Source organism: Sturnira hondurensis, unplaced genomic scaffold, assembly GCF_014824575.4.
Source record: "Sturnira hondurensis isolate 20B ecotype Veracruz unplaced genomic scaffold, ASM1482457v3 Scaffold0008196, whole genome shotgun sequence".
Lineage (NCBI taxonomy): Eukaryota > Metazoa > Chordata > Mammalia > Chiroptera > Phyllostomidae > Sturnira > Sturnira hondurensis.
In genome coordinates this window covers 19,722,225-19,743,914 of record NW_028080827.1, presented here as the reverse complement: position 1 = coordinate 19,743,914, position 21,690 = coordinate 19,722,225, and the positions used below count along the sequence as shown (strand labels likewise).

Below are 21,690 nucleotides of genomic sequence, written 5' to 3'. Positions count from 1 at the left end.
CCTCCCCCACTATCTGGTACCAGTGTGTTTTCTCTTCCACCAACACATGAGGACTGGTTATGCCGGGTTTTCTCCACCTTTTTGTTACCTGAGGACTTGGGTGGGAGAAGCCTCTGTTTTAGGAGGTACGCAGTTTTTGTTAAACTTTGTAGGGTTTGCCCTGGCTGGATGGCTCAGTTGGTGGCTGGAATGTCGTCTCAAACAACAAAAAAGGTTGCAGGTTTGATTCCCGGTCAGGGCACATACCTTCTCTCTCTCAAGTCAATAAACACATCCTTGCGTGAGGATTAACAAATTTTTTTCTAATATGTAGGCTTTCCTCCCTCTCCTGAGGTTCTGATAAACATCCTATATCAGGGTTTGCCCTTTCCTGGTTAAGGATGAGGCTATGCCTCCCTACCGCCACCCCAGGGGCTTTGGAGCGTTTGGGTGGAATCCTGAAGACTGCACTCCTCTCTTAAAGAAGCAGGCCCCTATTTATTTTCCAATTTCAGCTGTTTTTCCAAAGTTCCCTTGTCAGAAGAGAAAAAAGATGACCATGCCTGCTTGATTGTCTTCTCTCCAGATTTTGTAGTGTTTCTGAAAAATCCCAATATTTTGATAACTTACCAGTAGTATTTCTGAGAGGTGGGAAGGGATTATCAGTGCAGCTATGCTGCATCCCTGTATTCTGCGCCAGAAGCTTCTGCTTGGTCAATGTTAAAAAATGTACATGGCCTACATGACCATAGTCAGCAACCCTGCCCCAACCCTCCTCCCCTTGTTCTGGAGGGGGACACTACAGATCGGGGAAAACAGCCAGGCCGCACATTTGATCCACCTTGTAGTGCAGAGGCAGAACGAAAACGCATGCCCCTGCTTCATGGCCCAGTGCTTTGTACTGTCCTTTCTTGCTTCCTGAGCTCTTGAACCTTTAAACCCAAACACAGCTCAGGTCACCAGCTCCATCCCTCTGTTCTCAGAGTGAAGCCCCACCACTCTGTGCCCTTCCCCACTCCTTTCCCAGGGCCATTTAACTTAGATAGGGTAGGAGTCTCACTTTCTCTTAGACTGAGGTTCATGGGCATTCTTGGGACAGAAGAAAAACTCCCTAGAAAGGCACCGGCAGCTTCAGAGTTTCCTGGGCTCAGAACACCTGTTCTGTCATTTAATTAGCAATGTGTAGGGGGGAAGTCATATAATACATAATGTCTCCAAGTCTCACTTTTATCTTCTGTAAAATAGGGATATTCTCATTCGCAGGGCAGCTGAACTTTATGTCAAGGATCTGTTCCTGGAGGCATTTCTTAATTCTCAACTCACATAATTCAAGACAGCCAGGCAAAGATTGGCAGGTATGGCTGACCTTTAATGTGTTACCTAGCCAGAAACTACATTTCTCAGCCTCCCTTGTAGCTTCATATGCCTTTGCGATGAGATTCTGGCCAGCGGTATAGGAACTGTAGTGATTCCACTGGTTGGGATACAGACATGATGGTGGGAGCATAGCAGCCACCTTAGACCATAAGGTGGAAAACCTCCCATACAGGAGGACAGAGCAGTAATGTGAAGGGCATGAGACTTGACACCATGGAACTGCCATATCAGCCTCAAATGATTTATGCTTAAAGTGGGGCATGAGAGAGCATTATTGTCGTGTTTAATCTACTGTCATTTGTTACAGTTGCTGAACTGAGATCCTAGATAATATAGAGTAGTTTCATTACTCAAGTAGTACCTCTCTGTGGAAACTCATCATAAATATAGCTTAAGTTCACTCAGAGTGCAACCAGCTGTGAGTAAAAATAAAATTTTGTTTCATTTTCAAAATTTGGATGATTTAAATTATGTCAAACTTTGTGTACAAAGCAATGATTTATAATGATTTTACATCATGGTATTTCAAATTTACATAATCCACATATGGTTCAGAATCACTTAATCTTCCTTGTGGCTGTTGTGAGGAATTAATAAGTTAATATATGGAGATGCCTAACATAAACTTTTTTCGTAACAGAAATTTGTTTCTTTATATAGATATTTTATTGGAGTATAACTTTCATTTTTGAAAAAGCATCAATCATAGGGCTCTTGGTTGATGCATTTCACCAGGTAGACACTGTGAGCAACGGAGCCCTGCAGACCCCCGAGACGCCGCCTGCTCTGGCCCGGGCACTGCTACCAGCCACAGGCACCACTGGGCTCAGTGCTGTTGCCAGGGTTGTTACTCTGCTTTTAAACTTTACCTAAACGGGTTACTGCAGTATGTATTTTTTGGTGTTGGGCTCTTTTCTTTTAAAATTGGTGTGAGATGTACTCATATTGTCACGTATAGCAGTATGTTCACATTGTGAACGTTTAAGTATTAATTTTGAGTTATAAGTGATAGCGGTAACCTGTAAGACTTGAGCCTCCAAACCTCCATTCTTTGGATTGCTTATAGTGAGTGTTCTTTCTAGAATGTTCTGTGTCTCTCTCAGCTCTAGCTACTAAATTGCTGTCGCTTTTTTACAACTAGCCTAAGGGCAGCCTTCTCTAGAAAATCACCTCCGATCTCTTCCCCCCGCCTCCTATAGTTTTGTTCTGTACTTCTCTTTTTACATTTACAGCACACGCTGCATTTGTATAAGGCATTGCACAATTCAGAACGCACCTAATTCTATCTTATTATCTCATTTGAAGAAGGAATGAATGAAGCAAAAGAATGTTTTAAAAAATATAGCGACTTAAGATTTATTGGGAAGGTACAATCAACAAAGATACATTGTTAGCAAATATTTTTCTTTTTGATAAAGGTATTACAGGGGCAACACTAAATGATGGCCTACACTCTATGGTGATGGTGGAATAGCTTATAACAGACTGATTCTCCTGAAGATAATGATAAACTCTGGCTAAAATATTTTTAAAAATCCAACTATTTGGAGTGTAGTGAGATAAATTGAAAACAGACAAAAGCTAGAGGGGAGCTGCTCTTGAAAGAAGGGAACTGCAATATTTGAGATTTTTGTGTGCGTGACTCCCAGTACTTTGGGCCTGGAAGTACTTCTCAGTCCACGAGACGCAAAGTGCTTATCATTCAAGAAGAAAGGCGAAGTCTTACTGTCTAGAGAATAACAGGATGGAAATTAGGGCTGTCATAAAGGCTCAGAATGATGGGGAATCTCAGAAAGGAGAGATCTGCAAGTCAGGGATCCAAAATGTGCAGAGAAATGCCATACAAATCCTTGGCTGACCTGTGAGATACACCTAGATGGGACAGGGTCTAAGGAACCCAGCAAAGATGCAAAAGTTAATGATTTGAAAAAAACGGGCAGAGATTTTAGCTGCTACTCACTAAGAATACAGTTTGGAATTTGAGTCTAGCCAAATTAATTCCCTACTTGAATAAGAAACAACACATTAGGGAACAAGGTAACAGAATTCAGAGTCTCTACAACATTTATAATGTCCACAATGGTAAAAAGGACTATGCATACAAAGAAAAAGAAAAATGTCCGCACAACAGAAAGAGTCCTCAATAGAAACAGCCCCTGGAGGTGACAGATGGGTTATGGCATGGATCCTGGTGATGTTTTCATGCGTCAATACTTATTTCCAAACTCGTCAAGTTGCACACATGAAATATGCACAGGTTTTTATATGTTAATTATACTTTTAAAAAGTATAAGGGGGTAAGGCGTTGTTTTTGCCCTGGCTGTGTGGCTAAGTTGGCTGGAGTGTCGTCTCGTACACCAAAAGATTGCAGGTTCAATCTCCCGTCAGAGCACACACCTAGGTTGCTCGAGTCCATATCTGGGTTTGATCCCAGGTTGGGGCACATAGTTTTGTTTGTTTGTTTTGAGAAAGAAACAACCATCAGGATGGTCCAGAGTACAGAACTAGCAGATAAAGACTTTAAAGCTGCATCTTGGCCAGTGTGGCTCAGCTGGTTGGAGCGCCGTCCCACAAAACCAAGGGTTCCAGGTTCAGTTGATGTTTCTCTTTCACCTGGACATTTCTCTCTCCCTTCCTCCGGCCCTTCCTCTCTCTCTAAAAAAGCGATGAAAAAATGTCCTCGGATGAGGTTAAAAAATACTTTAAAGCTTTTATACATATTTTAATGACCTTAAAGGAAAATAGAATCATAATGAATTAATTACCAGGTGGAAAATATTGATAGAGAAATAAAAATTATAAGACACAGAACCAAACAGAAGATCCAGAACTACGAAGTAAAATATCTAAAATGAAAAGATCATTGGATAGGCTTGACACTGGATTGGAGTGGGCAGAAGAAAGAGTAGTGAGCTTGAAAAGAGATCAATAGATATTATCCAAACTGAAGGACAGAAAGACAAAATATTTCTAAAGGAATAGATCCTCAGTGACCTATGAGACAATATTTTGTATAATTTGTATATAACTAACACCCCAGAATGAAAGAGAAATGTGGAAAGAAATGTTGAAAGAAATAATGACCAAATGTTCCCCGATATTCTGGGAAAAAAAAAATATATATATCTCCTAGAAGCTCAATGAATCCCAAAGCAGGATAAGCACAAAGAAGACCACACACATAGACAGAACATAACCAGTCCCCCGCAGGCTGAACACAAGGAGAAAAACTTGAGAACAGCCAGAAAAGAAAAAAAGATGCATTTTACACAGGGAATCAGCGATCAGAATGATGGCTGACATCTCGCCAGGAAAAATGAACCTTTAGAGCACTAAGAAAAAAGCCCTGGCAACTTCAAATACTTTTTAAAGGCAATATAAGAACTTTTTTTTTTCACAAAAGACGACGATATATTAACAGCAGGCATGTGTTACAAGAAATGCTTAAAGGAAGTTCTTTAGGCTGATAGGAAATTACACAAGTTGTCCTTTTCTTATAAATATAAAAGACTCAGATCTCTCTGGTAAATATGAAAGAATATATTTTTCTTCTCTTAATTTTTCTCAAAGACAACTGATTGTTTAAGGCAAAAAGACAAACCCAGCAACATATTGTTCAGTGTACAATTTATGTAAATTCTATGACAACAACAGCCAAAGGATTGGGAGATAAATGAAATTCAGTGCAAGTTCCTTACGTTGTATATAAACGGGTGCAATGTTCACACCAAGGAAACACTAATAAGTTAAGAATGTGCACTGTAATCCCTAGAGCAATCACTAAATGTAATACAAAGAGCTATACTTTAAAAGCCAATAAAACAGAATGTTAAAAATTACTTTAAATCAAATAACCCTAAGTCATGCAAGAATTAACTGGATAAAAAAGAGATGGGAAAAAATAGAAAACAAGTGGGAAAATTGTTGTTCTAATAAATCAAACTGTTTAACAATTATACTAAATGGAAATGGGCTAAACACCCTAATTAAAAAGGAGAGGTTATCAGACAGTATTTTAAAAACAAGATGAAAATATTTCTTCTCTATAAGAGATAAATTTGGCCCTGGTTGGTATAGCTCAGTGGATTGAGCGTGGGCTGCAAACCAAAAAGTTGTTGGTTTGATTCTCAGTCAGAACACATGCCTGGGTTGCGTGAGAGGCAACCACACATTGATGTTTCTCTCCCTTTCTTTCTCCTTCCCTTCCCCTCGCCCTAAAAATAAATAAAATAAAATCTTTTAAAAAAGAGATAAATTTGAATTTTAAAGGCACAGATAGAGGTCACAACAAAAAGATTAATATAATATGTAAACAGTAAGTAAAAAAAGGGAGTGTTTATATTAAGATCAGACAAAGTAGACTTTAATACAAGGAGTATTATTAAAGAGAAAGAGAGATAGAAGGGTCAATTAGCCAGGAAGCATAAAAATAATAAGCATTTAGTATGCCTATGATATTAAAACAAAATATGTGAAACAAAAATTATCAAAACTAAAGGAAGAACTGGACAAATCTTCAATCAGAGTTGAAAATTTTAAAATCCTTCCTCAGTAATTTGTATAAAAATACTTTTTAAAAATCAGTAAGGATATAAAAGATCTGAATATCATCATCATTAGCCACCTTGACCTAATTGATATTTATAGAACACTACCACCAACAACTCTAGGATATTCATTACTTTCAAATGTACATGGAACATTCATTAAAATAAATTACATTCTGGACCATAAAATAAGTCTCAATCAACTTCAAAGGATTTTGATCTTAGTGTTCTCTGACTCTAATGAAATTAAATTAGAATTCAATAAGAATGAGAAAAGTAAAACTATTCCCAAATATTTGGAAATTAACACACTTCTAAGTAACTCACTAAGAAAGAAATCACTAGGGGAGTTTTGAATTGAATGGTAATGAAAATGCAACATATAAAAATTTGTATATGCAGCTAAAACATAGCTTAGAGGGACATTTACCAGTCTAAATGTTTATATCAGAAAGGAAGAAAGTTCTAAAGTCAATGATCTAAGATTCTAAATGTTTTTTTTTAAGAAGAGTAAAATAGGAGTTCCAGTAAAGGTTGCATAGGTTGACTGACACATGTCACCTTCTTGTGCAACCACAAGAAAAATCACAACTAACTTCAAAACAAAACCACCCAGAACTGCCAGAAAATTGAACTGGCAGTTGAATAGCCAACAATTTAAAGAAACCAGATTTATCCACATGGGTGTGCTAAGACAGAAAGTCAAAGCAGCTTTACCTAATACAGAGAAACAAACACAGGGAGGCTGCCAAATCAAGGAGACAAAGAAATATGGCTTAAATGAAAGAACAAAAGAAAATCCTAGAAAAAGAACTGAATAAATGGAGAGAGCCAACCTATCAGATGCAGAGTTCAAAACACTGGTGATAAGGCTGCTCAGAGAACTCACTGAGTACAGCAACAGCATAAGGGAAGAAATAAAGGCTACACTAAGGGAAATAAAGAAAAATCTACAAGAAATAAACAAACAGTGAAGGGAAGGAAGCCAGGATTTAAATCAACGATTTGGAACATAAGAAAGGAATAAACATTCAACCAGAACAGAAAGTAGAAATAAGAATTCTTATTTCTTATTCTTAGGACTTATTTAAGAAAAAGAAGAAAAGATCAATACTATGAACATTAAAATGACATCAAACTCACAACTATCAACAACTGAATCTAAAAATCATAAATAACAACAAACTAAGCAAATGACTAGAACAGGAACAGAATCATAGATATGAAGATCATTTGGAGGGTTATCAGCTGTAAGGGGGAAGAGAGAGAATGGAGAAAAAGGTACAGGGATTAAGAAGCATTAATGGAAGGTACAAAATAGACAGGGTGATGTTGAAATAGTATAGGAAATGTAGAAGCCAAAGAACTTATATGTATGACCTATGGACATGAACTAAGGGGGGAATGCTGGAGAGAAGGGGGTTACCAGGCGGAGGGTGCCCAAGGGAGAAAAATTGGGACAACTGAAATAGCATAATCAATAAAATATACTTAAATAAAGAAGAGTAAAATAAACTCAAAATAAGTAGAAGGAAGAGAATTAAAAAAGAGGAGATAATAATAGAACTAACAAAGCCAAAATGATTTTTTGAAAAGAACAGTAAAATTGATAAACCTCAGCAAGACTAATCAAGCAAATGACAAAGCATATAACCAAGAGCAGAAATAAAGGAGAGAAAGAAAGAGCTGGAGGAGCAGATGAAGCAGGAGCAGGTGAAGGAGGAGGAAGAAGGAGGTCGGAGGAAGGCGGAAGAAAGAGGAAAGGCACACACAGGGTCACAGTTCTCGGAAGTGGAAGTGACGTTAGGGTGATAAAGAGGGGAGTTAGTAGCAGAAGTGACCACGGGATTGTGAACAGACTCAGAGAACGTGGTGAGTAGAGGTGACTGTAGAGGAGACACAGAAGAAACACCGTTTTGAACACACAGAGGCCTGCGGTGTGAGCACCTGCACGCCTCTCAGGCCTTGTACAGCATATCCCATTTTAAAAAAGGGAGTTTGTTACGATGGCCCAAGGTCTCCAAGAAAATATTAAATTGCAATAAAATGTGACCAAGGAAGGAAACATGTAATATCTTCTAATTTTTCCCCATTAAAAAGAGCTAAATAAAATTCAGCACTTAGGCAACATCCTAGAGATTTTATAATGTACCTCAGCATGTTAGTGACTCTGGTGGCCAAATGGTGCAAAAATTAGTTGACTCTCTTTAATTTCACATTTCCCAAGTTTATGGGACCATGGAATTTTCCTTCTGTGGAATACCTATTCACGTGCCAAGGAACCAGTATTCTTTGGAATACATTTTGGGGGAAAAAACTGATAAAATATTAAGATGTAGCTAGCAATTATAATTGCTCTGATGTGTTAATATTAGACCATTCTGCAAAGTTAGAAGGTAAGTGATAACTTGATTTTAGAGAAAATGTTTCTTTAAATGAGCTGGAAACACACTGAAGTCAGGATTTTTTGATGGATTCAGACTGACAAATAGAAATCTAATTATTTCTTGTTGCTATTTCCCCCTATATTCTTGATAGCATTTATTTGTACATCCAATAAAAATTTTAAAGTTCTGAAAAAGTAATGACTGGAGAATAGTAAAGTACCAACATTTCACCTATATATCTAATACATCTCATAAAAGAAAAAAATGACTGCATTGCTTACACTTGTGATTTTTGCATATTGGAGACTATTATGCCAAACTACCACTCAAACATTGTCACAAGAAAAGGGAGGGAAAGCAACGGAATTACCTGTGCCTTCTGTACAGTTTTTCATATGGAAACTTAGGACTATACACAAAAAATTGATGCTCCGATGGAATTTACTGTCTCAACCTTCACTCGGGACTCCCTGAGAGGAAATGAGTGAAATGGCAATCCTCTTAGTTAAGGTCTAAGGAAGACTTTGTGAATGGGTTTATCATTTATTATAATTATTTTTGCTGTTGCTCTTTATTCCCCTATTAAAGAACAGTGTGCTGGTCTCTAGGCATTTTTGTTTAAATACCGGCTAGGGTCACAAGTGAAATGAGGTTCGGTCCTCATTTACCTCATACCAGCAGTCGGGTTGGCACGCAGCTGCAGAGCTGCTGGGGCTCTTTTTAGTTAATCTGGCATCCCTTCCTGAGCAGTACTGAGACTTTTACTTCAACGACTCCACTGGGCTTTGCCATAATTTCTACGCTGTATCAGTAAAGTCTGCAGAAGAGATGCCTAAGCAAACCCGAAAAAGGCTAGGAGCACTTTCAGTTCAGGTATTTTTGCTTAAGTCAATAAAGGAATTAAGCCCCAAATACAAGTTAAGTCCATTTTAAAAACACAACATCATGAATTTAGAGAAGAAACTGATCTGTGAGGAATATTAGGTCATCTTAATACTGTGTGTGCACGTGTGTGTGTTTGTCCTTTTTGCACAATTCCTCTTGGAATAATTTTTCTAAGTGCTGAATCAGACTGTCATAAAACATAAGTCCAAATGCTTCATGAGCCACGTATTAATGGTATGACTCAGACACACATCTTAATCTCTGCAGTCCTGTTTCTTATCTGTAAACAGGGGTAATAGTCTGACATGTTCTGAGTATTAAAACTGATAACACATGAAAGTCACTAGGACAGGATCAGGTACATAGGAGGTACTCAATACATGTTTTGTTAAATGCATAAATGGAAAATGAAAAACATTAACACCTTCTGGGAATTTTATTTCTGCAATCAGAAGAGAAAGAGTTTCACCTGGCCTGCTTTTCTATTTTACTGGTCATATGCTGGTGGTCTTAGATGGGAAAGGAAGGGACCAAAAGGAAAGAGATTTCGATCAGTCAGAGTTATGGGTTATCAGAATTGGAAGAGGATCTTAGAGATGATTTGATCCAATGCCCTAAATTTACAAATGAACACAATCAGGCCCCAGGAGATCGCTTACAAGGGATCTGCCCAGAAATCACACAGAAGTTAGTGACAGAGCCAGGCTGGAGCCCAGTACAAACGCGGCTTTTCCCTGTAGTGAGGATTGTTAACGTTGCATGATGTTATGGTGTTTAAGGAAATCTTCCTTTGACTAACTTGAAAAACAGTTTCGTTTTTATGTTTTGCTTCTTTTCTTTTAAAAAAAATTTGACTTCAGTGTAGTCCATCTGGAATTTCTTTGGTATAGGATCTAAATCGTTAGCCAAGTGCTCAGCACCATTCATCTTTCAAGTCCTTCCNCTCCCCCCCCCCCCCCCCCCCCCGTCAGGTCTCACAGCTCCACCTTCTCAACACTGATTCAGCTGTCTCCTCCAAGATCAACGTCTGTGCTCACTGCTTCTTATTCCACTGGCCTGTTTATTTTTCTACTCATAGGATGTCATTGTAATTACTGTAATTTTAGCATATGTTTTAATAAGTAGCTCGAAAAGTTCACCTTCATTAATCTTCTTCAGGGGAGAAAATGAAGCCTTTGCCCATTTATTTTTCAAATGATGAACACTGGCAAGATGAAAAGAATTAACATCCTACACAAACCAAATAAAACCCACCAAATTTTGACTGGAATGACGTAGATACAAAGATTAATTTGGAAAGAACTGGCGTTCTTTTCTTTTTTAAGTTTTATTTTATTTTTTTTGAATGATAATATTTTTTATTTTTTTTAACTTTTTAAAATTCTTGTTCAAATATAGTTGCCTCCATTCATTATAATCATTTTTCCTTTTGGGGAATATAATATGTATTTTTATTTATTCAACTGTTCTTTGATATCACTCAGTCAATTCAAGGCATAGCATGTATAAGCTTTAAATGCATTTGATGATGATATAAGGAAAGGAAAATTAATTCCACCTAAAGAGATCTGGGAAGACATTTTTATGGCCCAGAAGAGGTGTTCTCTACAAATGTAGTCAAATGAGGTACATGAAATTTCATTATGTAAATTAACTCGACACAGCCTAACTCAGTCACACAGGTTCTTAACAAGTCATTAACCACATACACACAAATCAACAGTGAATTTGTACTGGATTCGGGCCAGGTCGGACACTGTGGAGATATGGTTCCCAGCCCTCAGAGGGGTTACCGTCTAGTTGGGGAAAGTTTCCATCTTCAAAGTACCAGCTCTAGAGAATATATCTTAAATGTTCTCGCAGCACACACACACTCACACTCATACAAAAGGTAATTCTGTGAGGTGATGGAGGTGTCAATGAACTTATTGTGCTAATCAAGTCATAATACATGTTTATCTAATCACATTTTATACCTAAGCAATATTATACATCAATTACATCTCAATAAAGCTGGGTGAGGGGTGGGGCGGGAGGGAGTCCCAGCTCGTCTTTTGCTCTGATCCTTGAGTTAACACCACCTCTCACTAAGTAGTTCGATCTTTTACTTCTGTTCCCAGACCAAGGCAGGGGATGCCTCCACAGATTCCTTGGTCATTGAGGAAGCAGATTTCAGCTGGGTCCCAGATCTATCCCTGGGATGCAGGTCAAACCACCATCCTCAAAGCTCCCTAAAGGTAGGATAGGTTAAGAATAAGAATGCCAACTTGAAAGTCAGACTGGCTGAACTTGAATTATGACCCTTCATCTTTTAGCCATATGACTTTAGGCAAGTTATTAAACCACTTTTGCCTCAGTTTCCCTGAGTATAAAATGAAAGTAGTAAGAGTACTTAACTAATTTGTAGGACTGCTGCGAGAATCACATGAGCTAATCTGTGCGTGTTGTACTTAACACCAGGCCCAACACAGAGAAGTACTCAGAGGGGCTGGCTACTAACTCACCTGCACTTTCCCGAGCAGGTGGTGCATTGCAGTTTACAATGCAGCCTGGAGCAGGGGCACTGCTAGGAGTCCTGCAGGTGTTCGAGATTAGAAAACGGAAGTCATGGGCGAATTATCTTCCCTTCTACTCAAGTCTAGGCCCCTACACTTGAAATTACAGCTAAATGGGACAATGAACCCAAGGCTGTGGGAAGATGGTGACAGGCGCTTCCCTGGGATTTCGATGTTTCAGGTTATTTACCATAATGAGAGGGTTGCAGTTTTGAAAATCCTTTGCTGAGACAATCTTCTTTCCCTTTAAATGATCATTACATAAAATAATCCGACATCATATATCAGTTATATCTTTAAATGGGTGGGAAAGAGGATGTCTGGACAATATTTTGTTGGTGGACAGCCACCCCTCTTGGGCGAGTGCCTGTTTTCACTTTATAACTTCTCCCGATAAACTTCTCCAAAGCTTGTCCCTTTTAAGTTAGAAATACAAAAGGGGACTTTAAAACGTATACAACAGTTTTCTTAGGAACCTCTTAAATCAAGTTTTTTTAGATTCCCAGGAAGATTTAAGTGAGATATTAGTATAGCGGCTTCTTGATTAACATTTCATATGACATTGTTTGATAAAATGTTACTGAGATGCCAAAGGAACTTACAGGTAACTCTGGTTTATATCAATGAAACTATGGCAAAATTGGATTTGTTACACACTGTTCCCTTGAACATTGCAGAGCTGGCAGATGTTAAGTGAGGACTCATTATAAGGTCGAACCTAGTCATCAGATGCATCTGGGCCTCTCAGCAGCTGGGCAGGAGGAAAGACGATTCTTCTGCTCTGAGTGGCTTTAGTGGCTTGGGAAACACAGGGAGATAAGAAAGTCGGGGAAACTCACCAAGGAAGCCCCCAAGAATAGTTTTCATTTTGCATTTGCTCTTTCTTTTGTACTTCCTTATCTTTCTCTTTCTCCTCTTGATATATCCTGTTTCTTCCGGCCAGGTTTCATTCTTCCTCTGGGTAGTACAATTATTTGGGTAGGAAGTACAATTATCTGAGTAGGAAGTATAGAGTAGTAACAGGGGGGTGCATTCCCCCAGCCCTGTCTCCAGTTCTCAGTGTTAAACAAGAAAAAAAAGTACACGGTTCATGTGGTCAGCCTCATGTGGAAGTCGATTTGAAAGGCCAAGGCCCCAAATAGGAATGTAGTCTGATTAGTGTTATCATCAAAGGAATAAGACATCAGCTGAAGGTAAGTGATCTTTCAGAGCAGGCATAATGAGAGGGATCGCCACAAAATAGGTATGTTCTGGGCTTACGTTACACATTCTGATTCAGAGGCTATGCTTTTAAAGAAAGTATATGGTGAATCACTCTAGTCTATGGGTACTTACTTCTGTTCTGCCAAAGAGGTTTTAAAAGACTAGGAATGTATACTTGAATTCAAGTACAGTTTAAGGTACAATGGGTTAGAATATTGGAGAACACAGCAATAGTATTTATTCACCTCAAGTACCTCTCGGGGGATAATTAACCTGGTCCATGATAAAAACACTTCTATTAGGCCCATTTCTCTTGTGGCTAATGCTATTGGGCAGCTTGCCGTAGTATTTCTCCTTCGCTGCATGTTAAACAGAACACTATTATACTATAAACATTACCACTTCTGTAGCTGTTCCATTTTCCTGTTTGCAATAGAAAGCAACAGCGGTGAGATGAAAGCATGAAGTTTTATTTTGACTTCATGACTTCGAGGAAGATGCAATTCTTACGAAAATCTGGAATGGCAGTCTAGATACATCTACTTTTTGGTAGGTTTCCTGCACCATCGACTGAGAGGAATAGATCTTTCATCCACAGGAAAAGAGGGTTTTAAATTCTTCTTTTTTGACATGTACTTTGCCCCACACTGGCTATTTGTGTGGATGGAAAGGAGACCTACCACAGAGAGTTCTAATTCGGGGGGTCATGGACCCCTTTGGGCAGTCCAGTGAAGCCTAAGGACCCCTTCTCAGAACGGTATTTTTATAAATGCTTAAACGAATGAACACTGGAAACCAGTGATATTAAAACACAGTTCTATCCCATGGGTCCCTTGTGCCTTAGATCTACTATGAAGCTGACTCGGTCTCCTCTGTCTCCCTAGTTTTTGGCTCATCAAAGTGAATCTATGAGTTTAGAAACATAACCTCTTAATATGAAGTCAAACAAATACCAAACTCAAGTCCAAAGTGCACAGGCACTGGGTCCCACCAGGGATCCCCGTCAGCAGGTGGCTGCTGACCTGGGAAGACCCCAGCGTAGTGCGAAGGCTCTCCTCCCGCTTTCCCACGTGCCCCTTCCCCTGTCCACTCAGGCTTGAAATCCCTCAATGGAGTCTAACTCCTTTGGCTTAATTAAATAGAGGATTTACTCTTGTTAAAAAGCAAAAGCTCATGGGAGAGGTAATACTCTAATGCCAAAGATTTTTAAATTAATTTTCAGCAACAGAATCTATTTTTTAAATGCAACCTTAAGTAGAATGCTGACATATAAGTGAATGAAAGTTTTATAAGAATTTAGTATGATTTTATATTTGGTTTTATATGTATACAAATAAGTATATACAGGGTGGGGCAAAAATAGGCCTACAGTTGTTCATATGGAAAATAATACAATAATTAATAAATAATAATACAAGAATAAACTGTTGCATGCACTCACAACTGTAAACATACTCTTGCCCTACCCTGCATATTAGTTATATATATTTATATCTGTGTGTGTATGTATAAATCAGCACTGGCAACAATGAGGCTGTTCTGATGAAGGCAAATTAAGAAGTTAAGAGTCATAGGTAACAACTGCAACTTTGCATCCATCACAGCACACGATTTTATTTTACCTGCACCAGATGGAGAAAATCCTCATGTAAATATGTAAGTAATTTCAAATAGCTAACAATTTGTACCTATAATTTCATGATTTTCTTCAATTCAAAGAATTCAGAAATTTTAAGAAAGAATGGGAATTTTTATTTGAAAACAGAATTCCTAACAATATCTGACAACTACTCATGTTCTAATAATTAAGGAGTAACTGTTAAGTATTCAATTTGGGGAGATTTGACAGGTAGATTTCATAAGTAATTTGAATCCTGACTCTTTACATACTTCATAACCTTAGGCAAGTAGCTAAACCTTAGTCTCGGTCTCCTCAAGTGTCAAATGGTTCTAACAACTGCATATAGGCCCCGGCCAGGTAGCTCATGTGGTTAGAGTGTGGCCGGGGTACATCAGGGTTGCATGTTCGAGCCCTGGTTAGGGCTCATACAAGAATCATCAATAAGTGGAACAACAAAATGATGTCTCCATCCCTGTCTCTGGCTCTCTGCCTTCCTCTTACTCTAAAATCAACACATAAAAAAGAATCTTTCAGCTGCATCTGTTGTACAGGTACAAGGGTTAAAGAAGACAGTGGACATAAGTGCCTAACATAGCGTGTGGCACACTTAATAATAAGTGCTATAATTGAAGGTCTGAATGACCAAAAGTACCTTTCAAATGTATCTTTTAATGTTTTCAGATGTTTCATCATGTCCCATTTAAATCATTTTTGGGAATCTCGGCACCTTTCTCTTTCCGGTATTCAGTTTCAGACACTCTGCTTTGTTTTGTACATTGAGTCCAAATTTTAAGATGATGCTTTATCGCTGCTCTTTTATCTGCAGTTGTACAGTAACACCGAAACCCTACAGTGCCAAGTGCAGATTGTACAGCACATTTCAAATCAGGTTGAGTGCCGACCCAAACCTAAATGAGCAACGAAACAATCCGCAATGCTGCATCGTCACGATGCGCCATGTACTAGCATAGTCGTACAGCTGACCGTTAACGCTGTGCCACGCATGTGCACCAGAGGATTTGCCTGGCTCTGAGTGACCGGCAGCACACACGTGCTGTGATGCTGATGCCAGGACACACGTGTTGAGTGCTTGCTAGGGGCGAGGCACTGCTTTAAGGCCTTGACAAGTACAAGAGTACTGGGTCATTAGATCTTTATTCATTTATTTGTGTGATTATTATAGTTTATATGAGAAGGTAAATGCATTTTAAAACATAAGTAGTACAAAGACGCACCCTATCTCATAACAAATACCTTTATAAAAAGCTCAAATACAAGTGCACGGTCACGGGCACCTGCATGCACGTGCCTGTGTCCAAGAGCTCGCAGAGTGAACCTGACGGCACAAGTGGACCCGTCGATGGCATCTCACTGGAGTATTGTGTGTGGTTTCGTATCCCACTTTAACATACTGTAATTATCACAAAAATGAAATATGAATTAAATGCTTACAGCCTTTCTGAAATTCATCGGAGTTCCTTTCAACAATTTGGAAACCAGAGCATTAAACCTATCGCTCATTTTGTACTGGAGTATGGAGGGAGCCAAATCAGGTCCTTTCCTGGATGCACAGGTTTGAGGAGGAAGTATGAAGTTTTTAATATTAATTCATTTTTCAGAAAGGCAGCCAACTTATTAGGTGCCTATTATGTGCCAGCAGTATTAATATATTATCTAAATTCCCATAACACCCCTGCCTAATAGCCACCACTGTCCTGGCATTGCAGGAGAAACTGAGGACCTAAGATGTTAATTTGCTTACCTAGGGCTACACACCTGGAAAATGGCAGATAGGACCCCCACTCTGTCCACTAGACTCCAGTCCTTCCCAGCACACCAGACTGCCTCCCATGTAGCCTCCCCACTTTATAAATGAGGACAATGAGAATGAACAAGGTAGGCACCTTGCTTCTGGAAACAGCCGGTCAGTGGCAGGGCTGTTATGGGAATCCAGGGACACCAGTGTTTCATTCAAACTCAGTTCGGTGGCCCAGTGGGAGGATGCTCTGGGCAGCCGGGGCTACTGGGGGCCAGAGGAATCATTACTTCACTTGCAGACTGGAAAGCACCTCAGTGTGTACTGCTTCTCTCCCCCAACCCCAACAATAACGCAAGTTTTAGATGACAGTATAGAACACGGCACAATATGTGTGCAAATTGCCAATAGTCATAACTAATATTTTCAGAGTACTTATTTGTACAAGGACCTTTGAAGTGCTTTGAATCATCTCGTTTAAATCTCAGTACCATCCTCTGAGATAGTCTAATTATGGACATTTACACATGAGGAAATGGAGGTTGTTTCTGGAAGATCCCTCCCCGACCCGGCATCTAGTAAGAATTCACACCAGGCAGTCTGGTCCAGAATCACCACAGCTGAAAAAGGCTTGGAGTCCAGCATAGGGTTGCTTTGGGCATGCATGCAGGATCTCAGCACAGAAACCCAGACACACAGCATTCTCAGAAGTCAGAGAACTGCCCTAAAGTGTGTGGCTAAGTTGGTAGGGTGTCATCCTGCAAACAGAAAGGTCACCGGCTCAATTCCTGGTCAAAGCACATGCTTAGGTTGTGGGTTCGGTCTACAGTTGGGGCATCTACACAAGGTAGTTGATCGATGTTTCTCTCCATTTCTCCCTCCCTCCCCCTCTCTCTAAAGTTACATAAGTAAAAAAAGAGAAATCAGAGAACTCATGACAGCTAGATTTTCTATGAACATTCTCTAGTGAGGGTACAGAGCCTCTAGCTGAGGCTCCAGCCAACGCCCATTGTCCCACAAAGGCGACACATGGCACTCCTGCCAGCACCATCACCACAGTGGTGGAACACGTGTGTAGGCTGAGAGTCAGGAACATGAGAGGCCATTGTTTCCTTGAAGACCCTGTCTAAGCAACTGGAAGAGCGCGCTCGGCCTTCAGTGATGATGGAGGCGGCGGTGCTGTGGAGGCCGAGGCCACTGCAGTCCTTGGGTCACCAGTGTGCGTCCTAAACAGGATATGGCAATTCTAAATGTCTTTAAGGCTATTTCCTTTTGTTCGACTAATTTAATCTACCAAATGCTCCTGGGAAAAGGGAGGGGGACCAAGATGCTGACTCCACATTTTCTGGAAAATCAACATTTTCTTCTTAAACTGCTCCCAGAGAAATCACATCTGATTGTTGTCTGCTGGCTCCCTTCAACTCTACCTCTGTCAAAATTCTGCCCCGGCAGGTGTGAGAAAGAAGAGATGCAGAACTTGAATAAATACCCACATCTGTTTTCGGAAAAGGGGAACAGAAGCAGCACAGAAGGAAGTAAAAGAGATAATTGCTGGCTGGAACTGCGATACATTTTACTTGTGGGCAGAGGGCCAGCTTACAGCAGGCGGAATATGCAGGCCCATCTTATTGGAATTCAGGGGTGGGCCTCCTCTCTTGTCCGGAGACAGCTGTAAACCAGCAGCCCATAGCATCCCAATCAGGCACCGAGTTTTGTCAAGGAGTGCTGATACGGACAGAAGCAGCTTTGTCTGCTTCCGCTGCACCCCTGCCTGGCGAAATGACAGTCAGTCTCTGATTCCAGATGACGAGAACTGGATAAAAACTTAAAACAAATGGCGACCTTTCAAAAGATTAATTTGTTTACCAACAAAATGTTCCCTCTTTGTCATCTGAGATGGGGGTGACCTTCACTTTCCCATATCTAGGCTGAAAGGATGCTGACTATAGTCATCTGTTAAGTTAGCTCCATCTCAGCAATTATTCCCTTTTTTATTTTTAGTGACAAGAAGGGTTTATTAATTCACTCTGCTTCTTGTTGTGCTTTATAAATGCAACAAGCTCATTCTGAATTACTGCAGTGTGACATCAATTTGTTTAAATCTAATTCTGCCACTGTTGCCAAATTATGTTGTGACTGTAATTGTGGCCATGTGCATGGGCTGAAAACACACTCACGCTTTGAAATAGCCCTTCCTTCCCAGCCCCTCCTCCTCACCCCCGCCCCGGACTTCTGGCATTTCTTCTAATCATTTGACATTAGCACAATTGCCTCATTTTCCATTACTTTATCATTTCAGAAATGAATGTGCTTTTAGGGGGGGAGATTACTATGTGCACCCCGAGTGAAACAGTGAAGAATGAAAGCATGATTTGTGAAGTGCGGTTGCTACCCAACTAAGTTAGTGAAAAACACTGCATAACATATGACTCATAAAAATCTAAAAATCATAATAGTATTAAATTCAACCTCATGAATAAATAAAAGATTCTAAGTTTACATTGCATTATATATTTATTTACTTGGAAAGTGGGGCCAAAGAACTGGTATAATTCTACAGCAACTCATATCTTGCCAAAAAGAAAAATGTTTTTATGATTCTTTTCTAGGTCACAACAGTTATAATCAGAGTTATTTGTGCAGCAATTCAAAGCAATGTTTCGTTTGGCTATTTTGTTATGCATTCATAATCGTTCTTTTAAAATTCATGTTAATAGATACATGATTCAAGCCTTTTAAGAAACCCTTTTATTTAAAAAAAATAAATCAACATCAAATTTTCTTTAGATCTTTTAATGTATTGCATTGGAATGTCTAACTGGAGCTAAATGCCAGTAAGTACAAAAAATAATCAGAGATTTCTTCTTGTCTCCCTACATACAAGGCCCTTTTCAGAAACCTGATAGAGGGAGTATAATTATTAGGCACATTTCATCAGTGAGTTTCACTTTTAATATTTTGCTGTAAACTGCCCTCACCAACAGTTAGTCGGATATAATGTGCTGAAGGCGGGTTTGTTGCAGGCATGAGTGTGTGTGTGTGTCCATGCGTGTCTGGGATATGCGCGTTTTCAAGGCACAAATCTTTGCATCAGCCCCTGATGATCGGGAAGGACACACTTCGCCACAAAATGAAGAAATACTAGTTTCTAGGAGCTACTAATGTAAATGAGCTTCATATTCAAGTTTGCTCCACCAAAAAATGCCCAAGATCACTTACAGGCTTTTGACAAGCTGCTCGAGTTTCAAAAGCAAGGAAGCACATGGCCCTCGGCAGCCCAGTAATAACCCGTCCGAGTGCTTTGAGTAGTTCTACAAAGCAATCAGCCTTGATGCTGCTTTTCTAGTTAACTAGACATCGCAACACCAAACACGGTGCTTCAGTTTGGGTAAGTGCTTTCAAAACATTTCTCAAAGCGGTAAACCACAACTGTATTTATTCCCCAGTGCTCTACGACCAAACACCTGAATATTTCTTTCATAGGGCTTTTTGCACAATGCTTCTGTTTTATACATCCAAAATGAAATTACTGTTTTTCAGTTAGTACACACACACACACACACACACATATATCAACATAAAATGATAGCGTCAACTATTTTGATTGAAATGCCAATAGTCAATTTGAGTAAAATGTACCTAATATATACACATTTTTAAATGCTCTGGTGTAGAGTTTTACGGAGTCAAGTTTTATTTTTTTAATCTTTAATAAAACAAATGAGCATACACCATCTATATGTCAGCTAAGGCAAGGAGCTTTCCCATATCCTCTGTTCAATATACATGGGCACAATGGCCAAGGTACTGAGCCTATTTGGGAATTAGAAAAAAATACATAATAAATGACTAAGATTCTACCTCAAATCTCAGATATAATTCTGAATTCCTATTTATGCCTGAATCATCACTCAGATTCATTAAAGCAAAGCATAACCCTCTCTAAATCTGGAGTTGTGCCCTTTTAAACTTCAATACTCATCAGAAAAAGTTTGCAGGAGATGTAGCGGTTGCCTTGGGCTACAAAGCCTCAGCATTCCACCAGCTAAGCCAATATTAATTCTAGATTGAAGGGGGAAAACCAACAACAACAAAAGATAAATCTGCTTCTGTCTCTACAGCCAGAGAAATAATATTTTTATTTCAAGGGCTTTGGGCTCATGGGAGCGGATAAAAATCCTTTCATATTATTCACAGTGACATTTTAAATAAAGTTTCAGCAGGAATAAAAATATCTAACTTTCTGGTTATTTCTTAGGCTATAAAAGTATTTCCATGATAAAGTGCTCTTAAACCAAACCTGTTAAGAGAACATAAAACACATATAAAGCAACTAAAAATATAGTAGAGGGTTACATGAATGAAACAGGCAGTTGAAAATGCCTATGCAGGACATTTGAAAGATTCATCGAAGAGGTTATTATACTGGTTAGAAATGGTTTTTCAATTTAATTCTAAAATTAATCTGGTGTTTAGTTTTGACTTCACCTAAGTATACATTTAAGAGCTTTTGAGAGAAGCCAGAGGTTAGAAATGTATTTAAAAATGTATAGATGTCTCCTGGGTACTGTTTTCAGTATTAGAAATGATCTCAAATTAAAGAACTTCTGAATTAAATGAAGCATTACTCTTAATTTTCCTAAGAAAACCCCACAGTACAGACAGAATCCAGTCCTTGCTTTGGGACACTTTCCAGAACATCAATGGTAAAGGCAGGCGCGGACTCTGAGATGCCTTAAAGCGACCACCATGCGATTCTTGTTCCCTGTCGTCATTTTGCTGACCTAAAGAATTAATCCCTGCATGCGTCAGATTTAGAATGGTTTTATTAAATGTCGTGTGTTGTATGAGTGTATATACCATTGAAGCTGATGCTGTGCTCGTTTCCTTCTGATTTTTTCTGGTGGTAAGCTTATTACCAAAGAAATAAAGTACTTAAAATTTCTCTGTTAATTCTCTTTGTTGTTAAATTCTCTTATCCTTGTTAAAATTATGGTACTAGATTATTTAGGAACCTCAAATAAAACAGTGAAATTTGAATGAACTACCAATGGATCTTTTAAAAATAGGTTTACTCCTTTTAATCATTTCTAATTATAAACAGAAGGAAAGCCACTCCATTAAATTCTAAACACAAAAGGATCAAAGTCTTTACTTAAAATCTACATTCTATCTTACACAGCTAACGTATTACTTTGAATTTTTTTTTTAAAATAAGGGCTCGTTAAGTCAACTCATTACTTACAGATGCTTTTCTCTGATTAATAAATGGCAAACTGATTCCATAGTGTGCGTTTATGGCAGCTCTGTGGTGGGCGTGCTCAGGATCCTGCATGATTTTCACATCCAACCCTATCTTTCGCTGAAACAAAGAAACAAT

At 39.0% G+C, this 21,690-nt stretch overlaps 1 protein-coding gene across 2 annotated transcripts in view; it reads right to left on the bottom strand.

Moving 5' to 3' along the window:
* IQCH (IQ motif containing H) overlaps nucleotides 1–21,690 on the bottom strand; it is a 187,126-nt gene that overhangs the window by 133,669 nt on the left and 31,767 nt on the right. Inside the window, exon 5 of one of the 2 annotated variants that reach the window (XM_037054202.1) lies at nucleotides 21,556–21,672. The exons of the other annotated variant lie outside the window; for it this stretch is intronic. Within the exon in view, the coding sequence (XP_036910097.1) occupies nucleotides 21,556–21,672 (117 nt within the window). The remainder of the gene's footprint in view (nucleotides 1–21,555; nucleotides 21,673–21,690) is intronic. 2 annotated transcript variants of the gene reach the window in all.